Source organism: Perca flavescens, chromosome 11 (assembly GCF_004354835.1).
Source record: "Perca flavescens isolate YP-PL-M2 chromosome 11, PFLA_1.0, whole genome shotgun sequence".
NCBI lineage: Eukaryota > Metazoa > Chordata > Actinopteri > Perciformes > Percidae > Perca > Perca flavescens.
In genome coordinates, this window is record NC_041341.1 from 19,411,401 (window position 1) to 19,421,537 (window position 10,137).

The window sequence follows — 10,137 nt, forward strand, 5'->3', positions numbered from 1 at the left end:
AAAACAGACCATCCATCATAGATTTAGGATTTGGTTGGGTTGGGTGTTGTATTGAGATTTAAAGAGAGCACAGAGTCATAAGCAGATACAGACTGGTATTGTACTGTATATGGCATTTTATTGTTAAATCTCCATAAATAAAAACAATGAGCTGAAAGAGACTTGACTGTGAAAAAGTTGCATACTGTAGTTTTAAAGCAACAGTTTAGGAATGAAAAATGTGCTTGAATTGCTGACTAATGTTTTGTCAGTGATGTGCTCATGGCTTGTGTTTTGTTATGTTGTTGCAGGCGATGAAGGCAGCGGCTCAGGCAGTGGCAGCGGCTGCACAGAGGTCTGCCCCACCGACATGGACGCTGTCAGTGCTGCCACCAAAGCCCCGGTGGTGGAAGCAGACCGGAGGGGGCCTGTGGATGACTCTGCCCCACTCCGTGCACCCTCTGTAGCCCTGCCAACCATGCTGGCCCTCTCAGCCCTGGCACTCCACCGACAATGGAGATAATGCTGGAGGAACCGGTTAAACATGGACAGCAGGGTTTTTTTCTTTTTCTTTTTTTGCAGTTTTTGTATTCAGGCAGATTGGAGCTACAGTCAAGCAGACAGTATTTAGCCTGCCAGCCTGGAGGCTAGAGGAGTCTGCTCTGAAAAAAAGAGAGCAGTCATGCATCGTGATTTTCCACTTTCCCAAAGATTGTGCAGTGCCAACCTTAGACTTGACATTTTATGGCATCACTTCACCATCTAACAATGATGCCAACAAACTCTGTTTCAGAGATTCCTTGCACATATGGCAGGTATTAATGTAGGTCTCCATGTGGAAAAATATAACACGCACTTTGATTGTTTTGTTTCTTTTAATGCAAAAATTGTTTGTGTTGAAAAATTTTGAGAATGTGGTTATTTGATGCACCTGAAAGAGGAACAATAAGGTCAACATGTGTTTAACATTATATTTTGAAACAAATACAAAGGATAATGACAGAAAATTCAGGAACATATGGTTTCCACCTACAGTTTTAATTGAATCCTTGTTTCATAGCCATTAAATCATGTGCCAATTATTGATTTATGATGAGAAGCGATTGAATATTCATCAAAGTCATCATAAATCCATGTTTGTTTTTAGATCAGATGCCGCCACTGAATCATGTTGCTTCATCTTGTGTTTTATGGTCATTTCAACCATGACGTTTAGCGAGATTGTCGGTTAAGTATATAATTGGTTGGTCATGTATCTGCTCAGTTCAACGTCCGCCTTGTGCTAAAACTCACACTTTGTTTAAAGAGATAAGATTGACATTTTTATATACTCATTTGCCTTGCAACAAATGTGCTATCTGCAAAATATTCTCATATCATGCTGGTTTCTCAAGCTTGGCTTTAGGAATAGACAGCCGGGACAGAATTTATATGGAGCAATTTATTGACACAGAGAAGGTGCCACCAATATACAGTAATACCATAATGATGCTGGTTCTGTAGTGTAATAGGGTGCATGTCCTGGTGTGTAATTAATGATTTAAAGCATAACTCTCGCCAAAATGCGACCTAGGGTCTTTTTGTGAACATACCCGAGTCAAACTTTCGTTTAAAAGCATATTTAGGACGGAAGCGTCACTTTTAAGATTTACCGTATTCTAGTTTTTCGGTCAAATGGCATTTTGAATGGGAGTGGTAGGGGCAATTTTATGCTAGCCTCAAAATAGCTATTTTTAAAACACTAAGAAGGCTCAACACAACATGAAACTTTGCTCGAAGTATCACCAGGGGCTCTACACCTTAACTACACCGGTGCACAAAGGGTATACTAAATCTGTGGCTACTTGTTTTGATATTGACTCATTTTGACTGCCGAGGTGGTATTGGCCGAAAACAACAAGAGCTACGGTGAGTTGTTCAAAACCTTTCTTTTTTGTAAACTCTGGGTACACAAACAATGTTCTTAACGCTTTTCTTAAGGTGTAGAGCCCCTGGTGATACTTCAAGCAAAGTTTCATGTTGTGTCGAGCCTTCTTAGTGTTTTAAAAATAGCTATTTTGAGGCTAGCATAAAAGTGCCCCTATCACTCCCATTCAAAAGACCATTTGACCGAAAAACGAGAATACGGTAAATCTTAAAAGTGACGCTTCCGTCCTAAATATGCTTTTAAATTAAAGTTTGACTCGGGTATATTCACAAAAAGATCCTAGGTTGCATTTTGGCGAGAGTTACGCTTTAATCAGAGGGCTAAATTAAAATCCTCACTTATAGGTAATGATTGATCGATAATACATTTATTGTTTTTATCAGTAGGGCTTCATGTCTCCATTAAGTGAGTAGTCACTCAGCTTCCAATTAACCACTTTATAGCAAAAGTGACCTGCATGCAAAGCCATTTAATAAAGAGATTTTAAAAAATCAACAATTTTTTTAAATATATTAATGATGTTCTTAAACATACTCTGCTAACATTATAAAGCCTTATAAAGGCACAATGAGTAAAAATCATGCATAGGTGTGAATGGACATTGCTGTATAAAAAGCACACCCGTTCAATACAGAATCACCATCACAGACGGGAGTATTCTGCTGCTGTAATCTTTATATTCATATACAGTAACTGGGGCCTATAACATTTGCTTCTGCATCCTCGGAATAGTCTACACGTATTACACGTGATTTCTGGATTTGCATATGCAGGAACAAAAAAAAGGTGCACACTTCTGCATATGTGATTGAATAGCAAAAGCTTATCCTGTAACAGCGTTTACAGTTTGGGTAAAATAGCCATATGCATTGTGTTTGTAAAGCTAGAAAACTGAAATACTGTCAGACAGTAGTAAAAAGTTAAGTGTTGCTATTACTCCAAATATATTGCCACCTTTTTTTAAAAGGTGAGTAAATTATTAAGAGAAGACATAGCAAACAGCACACAGTGCTTACTGGAAATGCAAAGAAAGGGGCCCTAAATGTATCTGTAAAGCTTGAATGGTTATGTCTGCAGCACAGACTGGCTGGAAGCCGACCACAGTCACCTGTGAAATGAGAATCTGTGTGGAGAACGGACAGGCCTGAATGCTTCAGTGAAGCTCCTCAGTAGAGCGTACTTACAGAGAATGTGAGAGGCCTGGCACTGCTGAGGGGGGCGGACAAAACCAGCCTGTATGTACGTCCACTGTTCTCTGAGAGCCCGTCAGCTCCATAACCACCAGGCCAGCTAAGCTTACATATCCAAGGAATTAACCAGTGCTATGCCCTTCCTTCGCAGTATATCAGTGAATATTTGTTGAGCTTTTCTTTATTGCATTTAAGTCAGTGTTTGCATCCACATCGCAAGAACAAAAATACAGAGAAAATATGTCAAATGCGTCATTTAAAAGGATTCTTTATTATGAATATTAATTTTACAGGATGCCCTTTTTATGTTTTGTATCATTGAACTTTTAATGGTAATATTTTTGCAATAAAATATAAAAAAAATGGATGTCTGTCAGACAAATTATCTGATAAAATAGAATTAGCATGAAATGCTATGAGTCTTTTTTTTTTTTTACAATCAATGCATTTCTGTATGAAGTAAAATCCTAATGAGGTGAAGTGTGTTTGGAATTTCAAACTAAGAGGGGTGAATAACTAGTTAAGCAAATATGCCTTATTGTTTTCCAGTGCAATTAATATGATTGCATTTGTGTTTTGTTACTGTTCATGAGAATAAATATTTATTTAAAACATTCCAATAGATTTCTTTGAAGTGGCTGTTACAAAGGAACTGTAAAATGTTCATAAAAATGGAAATGGGATCATGCTTTTGTAAGCTCACAAAATTAATGAAATTATACATTCAATTTGATTGGTATTGGGAAGTTTCTATTACTATTTCCAATCAATATTACATGATTCACATAATTGTTCTTATATGAAATTGGATTTAATCTAAAAAGTTCAAGTGTAGTTCATATACAGGATTAATATTTTCCTCTTGCATCACAGTAGGGCATACAGAACATTGGTGATTGGCTGCTCCATTTCTCTAAGGTATTGAAGTATTGAAGTGTGTTTCAGAACAACAGGCGAAATCTAGGCTTCCTCTGTGTAATTTCTATTTGTGAAGTCTGCTTTTATCAGAGGTTCAAAGCCTCTATTTCTCCGTTGACGCAGGTAGAGCACAAAGATAAGGAGAAGCACCAGGAGACCGATGAAGACTCCCCCCAGAGTGGAGCCCAGCACAAACACAGCCGGCCCTCCATCTGCATCTGTTAAGATGAAGGACAGGTGGAGAAAAAAACTAAATGTATATCATGTCAATCATTGTGTTAAAATAAGATGTTTAAAATAGGGATTTTGATACATAGTTGTGAACCAGTGTTGGGCAGTAACGCATTACTTAGTAATATATTACTGTAATGTTATTACTTTCCATAGTAACGAGTAGTGTAAGGGATTACAATTTCCAAAACGGTAATTATATCAGTTATGTGATTTGTTTTTGTCCCAGGTAGGCTTTCATATGATGACGTGATGTGTACTATTGCTGTAATTTAACACACGGCAGGTCATGGCCAGGGCAGGTCATGTCACGCCAGTGGACAAAAAGCTAAACGAAGGATCACGGAGAAAGGAATAATTTCAACAGCTGGAGGTATTTTCATTATATAAAGCCTTTGATCTGAGTGGGAACATCGATGACATCCAACATGTCACTGTGAGCAGAGCAGAGTCCCTCTCCTCTCTCACCTTGTGCACGCAGGCAGAGCAAGTTACTATGGTAATGGGAATCTGCGTCACCAGGTCCTTCACATAATGTAAGTCTATGTGAAATTCAACAAAAAACTTAGTAGGCCTATGTAAATGTGTGATAATCGTAACATACAGTTGAAAGTAATATAGTAATGTAACGAGTAACGTAACTAATTAGTAAATTAGAGTAATTAGTAAAGAGTAACATAATACATTTGCCGAGTAACTTGCCAAACACTGCTGTGAATCGACATCAATGACTGGTTTGATATTTTGTTGTACGGATTAGACAAAGGAGATAAAAAAAGTTAACTTTAGAGGTGCAAGTAGGCGGGATTTATTACCTTCGGACAGAGCCAGGCTAGCTGTTTCCCCCTGTTTCTAGTCTTTTTAGCGAACCTAGCCTCATGTTTACCCTACAGATATGAAAGCTATTTCGAACTTCTCATCTAAAGTTATAACTACTCGGCAAGAAAGCAAATAAGCATATTTCCTAAAATGTCAAACTATTCCTTTAAAAATTTGCTCACCATCTATGGAAATGGCATAGGAATATCCCAGCTGCTCAGATGTAACATAGATCTCCTCGTTGGTGATCGGAGGGAAGAAGGGAACCATGTTGTAGTCCCTGTTGTGACCAATGGGGGCCATCTCATCTGGGAAGGTGGCATTGGATGGAACGAACCTTCTCATCCACTCGTCAAAAATGGCATCAGTGAACGCGTGGAGCACCTGCAAGGTAAACAACCGGAAAAAACACGGTGATTTTAATGACAGCAACTTTACCCCATCATTTTAAAGTAAAGGATTACTTCACCCTGTCATTTCAGAGTAAAGCATGGAATCAGATTCTGACCAGAAAGATGGGATCGTTGGCTGCAGAGTGAGACAAAGCGCTGGTTCCATTGACCATGGAGTGGACGAGGTTGTGAAGGTTATTGACCGCTTCATCCAGTTCTCCATCTGGTTTTTCGTACCCTTCAAGAGCATTTCTGTTGGTCACAAAGCACAAAGTCTGTTAAATTGTAGTTTTGCAAAAGAAATAGCAGGTATAAATTTCAAATGATTATTTATGCAAAATAGTAGCGTTGTACCTAAAACTAAAGGAGGAGTTGGTGAAGTACGGAGGGCTGTCAAAGTCTTTAATTCCCAGACAGCTTCTGACGTCGGTCATGGTGGGCAGAGACATGTTGCCTCTCTCCATTATCCCTCTCTGAATGGAACCCTCACGTGTGCCATTACAAAGAGTCACCAGGCGATTGTACTCATCCAAACTGCAAATTCATAAAATATCTGAAATATTTAAAAACATGCATTCATTTGCCCCACAATGTTAATTTCATCATAATCCAACCAACAATTATTAAATCTGTTTCCATTTCCATCAGTATTTTGTGCTGACCTGTCACATACCACCCCCCATCTGGAGAATCTGGACTGGTTACTGACGAGGGATGGGTTGTTTGGGTTTCGGCCTCCCAGCAGAGAGTCGGTACACACATCACACTCATTTTGCCCCGTGGCAAAGTTCCAGTAAGGGATCGCAAAGTTCTCATTGCTGGTCAATCGCTGCAAGGAATAGGCACATTTGTTTTTACATTAGTATTAAATTCAATATCAACAATTTTGACAGCCAATATACGAGCCATGATTGCTACACTCTAATTGTGACTTCCTCAGTTTGGATCCAGTCTCAGATCTAAGATTTCCTCTACTTCTCTTCCCTGAGCTTTAACATCCCTCGCTTCCATTTTTAAAAGTTTTGACCAATTCTCTGCGTTTTAAAGATCTTCCATAATAATTCACCTGAAATGCACATGGCATTTCAAAACAATTATACTGTAGAAAGGTTATCTGCTTCTTAGGGCAGACTGATTACATCAAACAATTCAATACAAGAGTCTCTGGTATGTATGTAATCTAGCTCTGGGGAGTTTACTCCCCGGAGTCCTTATGTTTCTTCTTCGCAAAGCTATGCTCTGCGATTCTCTGCATTTCCCGGCCGCATCCTGCTGCGTCCTGCTGCATCCGCAGCATCCACCCGTGCTCTGCAGTGCCACGTTACATCCCGCAACGCCCTGCTGTGATGTTCCTATGCACAGAGTAGTCAGGATCCGGTATAGGAGACTGCACTACTCAGTACTCTGGGTCTGCCGAGGTTTCTTCCTAAAAGGGAGTTTTTTCTTGCCACTGTCACAATAGCCACTACTAATGCTTGCTCTTGAGGGAATTACTGTAATTGTTGGGGTTTTGGAATTTATAGAGTGTGGTCTAGACCTACTCTATCTGTAAAGTGTCTCGAGATAACTTTTGTTATGATTTGATACTATAAATAAAATTGAATTGAATTGAATTGAATTATTTGTGCTTATAAGAATGTATTCACAAACATGGCATTGATTAATAAACTGGATGGATACATTCTGTATTAAAAAATAACAACTTGTGGGTGTTTATGTAGCTGTGGTCTGAAAAAGAACCTCCAAGATATCAAACACCAATATTTAGTCCACTTAATGATTTAAAATGACTTACAAAAGCAATTATTATATATATGGTAATAACACATTGAAAAGCTGGTCACTCCAAGGAGAAAATGAAGCTATAGCATAAGTTCAGTCAGGAAGACTATACTTTTGCATGCTTAGGCCTTCTTCATTTCTCATGCATCTCAATTTAATCACACACGTTCATTCACTCCTTGCTGTACTGCTGCTCTCATCAGCTGGTCACATCAGCTGATCTCATCTATTCAGTAGGTCAGTGACACATCTTTATTGTAAGCCTATCATCCTGCTTCTGCCTCAGTTCCAATGTGATTATCTGTGCATTTATGCTGTAATTATGCATGCAGTGTGTCACAGCTGTTTAAATCTGTTCTCCTCTCTGTTGTTGTCAGCAACCATCAGAACCATCAGCCAGCACCACCAGTGTCAGGACTCTGTAGGGTGATTTATCTGGCTGCTGCTCAGGGCGGACTACCTCTGTTACAAGTCTCCCTGTAGAGTCTAAGCACCAAAGACTTTTTACCAAGACTTAAATAGCACATATCTGTATTCACTTGTCTCTCCTGATTGAAATTTGAATGTTAACAGTGACACAAGTCTATTTATATATTCCCAATTGTTTGGTTTAATCAGAAATCAACCATTTTATTGTTACTGATCCAATCCTGTCATGCCACAAAAAAAAGTTAATAGTTTAATGATATGTTTTTAAAAGATTACACATACTTGTAACTCTCTTTCCAAGCTGAGGAGGTGATACCTGTGCCAGGTGATGAATGCTGGTCCTTTGTGTGAGAAATCAATGGCTTTGAACGGCCGACCGGGACCTGCAGTGTGAAAGTGTTGGATGAGCTCTGTGTGATCACAAGGTAATAATGTGCACATCACTCACTATTATATGTAGAGGAATATTATTTAATCAATGTACGAGCAAACAAATTACTTTTGATTTATATCACGAAAAATTATATCATTAAGTAAAAATCTAAACAATACCTGCTGTCCCTCTTAATTTGTTTTTTATTCCTAATATCTAATTATATATGTTTGTTTTATGATGCTGTTCAAAGTTCGATTACTTCAGTAATGTTTAGAAACATAGTAACATAGACCTGTATTTTCAATTAGGATCAACTAAGAAGATTGAATTTTTTGTGTTTTTATGTTATCATATTCCTAATAAACAGACTAAGTGAAAACAAACCACATGAACTAACAAGTTACAATAGTTTATAGCCACGAATTGTGCTCATTTACCCAGAAGAGTGTCTCGGACAGAGTAATAATGTTGCCAGACAAAGAAGTCGTAGATGGAGATGCTGGCAAACTGGGGCTCGGTTCCATTTGGTCCCAGGAGTCCCAACCAGTGCTGGGTGGCAATGACATAGTCTGGGTGGGTGGTGGTCTTAGAAAGGTCCAGAACATCGAGAAACTCCTGGAGCTCTTCTGGGGTCAGGGAGTGGATGTTCTTCCGTACCACAGGGGCTTTCCTCTGGTCACAGTTTGGTCCGGTCCAGCCAAATTTACACTGACCACAGTCATACCCTGCAAAGTTACCTGCAACACAGAGAGCAAACTAAATGTGTTAAACATATTAATGTTGTTGATGATTTGTGTTGATTCAAGCGGTCGCTTTGGTGACCCGTCAGAATGTGTAACTGTAGCGCCGTCTCCCTGCCGCAAATAACCCTAACCCGGGCAGAGGCCTTACTGAAAACTATATAAAAATGGCATTCTTTTCACTGTTAGTTTCGTTTGCTGTTATAGGTCATTTAAGACCATTGTATGAAAAATGACAGAGCTTCAGAAACATTGAAAAGTTACATATAGTCACTTTAATAAAAGTGTAGCCTATATGACTCACCAGTACATCTGCAAGTTTGATTGAAGAATTTGGTCGGCCACCTCTCTCGGTCATCAACATTTCTCAGTCTGTATGGTCCTCCCCATGGTTTGTTGTCGACTCGAACAGCCGAGCAGCTTCCTCTCCCCGACAGAGAGCCGCACACATTGGCTGCATCTGAGCCCAGAGCGGGGCAGCACTTCTTGGACACGATTCCCTCAACTGTGCAGCACACTCGAGGAAACTGAGCCTCCGCAGGCTCAGGCCAGAGGAGCAAACAAAGAAAACCAAGACCCAGAGCGTTCATCATATCTCACCTGTTTGTTTCCTCCAGTCAGTGGTGACAAATCAGTTAGTACTTCAACTTGTAGCAGTAATACGGCCAATTAGTTCCCCCAGAAGAGTGTGCAATCTCAGTCTGCTATGGCCCCCAGTTGTGTATCTTCAAATTAGATACAGTGATAGTTTTAACATCGGTGGAAACAACACTTAAAGCCAAATCATGTTGTGTTCCAGTTGGTTACATGCACATTAAGAAAGCCTCTAATTTCTGTTCTTGCTTTTGTAGAGCTGAGGAGGATTAAGCCTGTCGGTCTTGTGATCATCAGGTGACAGAGCTTGCTCTACACTGGAGTAAGAGCTGGATGAATAGGCTATAGGGAACTGCCTAAAGGGTTATATAATGTTGGAACGCTACTTTCTACTAAAAGACTAAATTGTTGCTGTTTCTTTGAAACCATCATTAAAACGTCCTGAAGGCAGATCATTATCCTTCTGTTAAGTCAAAGAGTTATTCAAAGAATCGAGTAAATGATTCTGAGAATACATGAATGAATTTCATGGGACCATGTATCTCATCCAACAAGTCCTCTAAACCAGAGATAGTCAACAGCTGGTCCGTGACCCCTAGCCGGGTTCTCAGAGTTAGTGGAAGCAGGCTGCCAAACTATGTTTAAAAAATAAGGTTTTGAAAGTTACGTCTTTCAAAAATTTAAATGTCTGAAAAGATACATTAAAAGGAATCTAACATTGTAATAGTAAAGATAAATTGGCCTTTTTGTGAAAAAAAAA

At 39.3% G+C, this 10,137-nt stretch overlaps 2 protein-coding genes across 3 annotated transcripts in view; one reads left to right on the top strand and one right to left on the bottom strand.

Annotated features, from left to right (window-relative positions):
• The window catches only part of LOC114564000 (glypican-6), a 90,789-nt gene extending 89,210 nt beyond the window's left edge, over positions 1–1,579 (top strand). For both annotated transcript variants that reach the window (XM_028591087.1, XM_028591088.1), the window contains one exon: positions 291–1,579. In XM_028591087.1, coding sequence (XP_028446888.1) covers positions 291–502 — 212 coding nt within the window. In that variant the 3' untranslated portion in view covers positions 503–1,579. The remainder of the gene's footprint in view (positions 1–290) is intronic.
• Positions 1,580–3,396: 1,817 nt separating this feature from the next.
• dct (dopachrome tautomerase) lies at positions 3,397–9,635 on the bottom strand. The gene is made up of 8 exons (XM_028591201.1): positions 9,088–9,635; positions 8,481–8,780; positions 7,950–8,050; positions 6,119–6,285; positions 5,811–5,990; positions 5,573–5,708; positions 5,247–5,448; positions 3,397–4,232 (listed from the first exon to the last, which is right to left on the bottom strand). The coding sequence occupies exons 1-8, from the start codon at positions 9,374–9,376 to the stop codon at positions 4,057–4,059; spliced, it is 1,551 nt and encodes a 516-aa protein (XP_028447002.1). The 5' UTR covers positions 9,377–9,635; the 3' UTR covers positions 3,397–4,056.
• Between the last annotated feature and the right edge of the window lie 502 nt (positions 9,636–10,137).

Bases quoted from the DNA above. Each gene is read 5' to 3' on its own strand.
- dct (XM_028591201.1), bottom strand. From the start codon at position 9,376: ATGATGAACGCTCTGGGTCTTGGTTTTCTTTGTTTGCTCCTCTGGCCT. The intron at 5,991-6,118 runs GTCAGCACAAAA...ATGAATTTGCAG, and splicing joins TGGGGGGTGGTATGTGACAG to TTTGGATGAGTACAATCGCC. The intron at 4,233-5,246 runs GTGAGCAAATTT...TCATCTTAACAG, and splicing joins CTATGCCATTTCCATAGATG to ATGCAGATGGAGGGCCGGCT.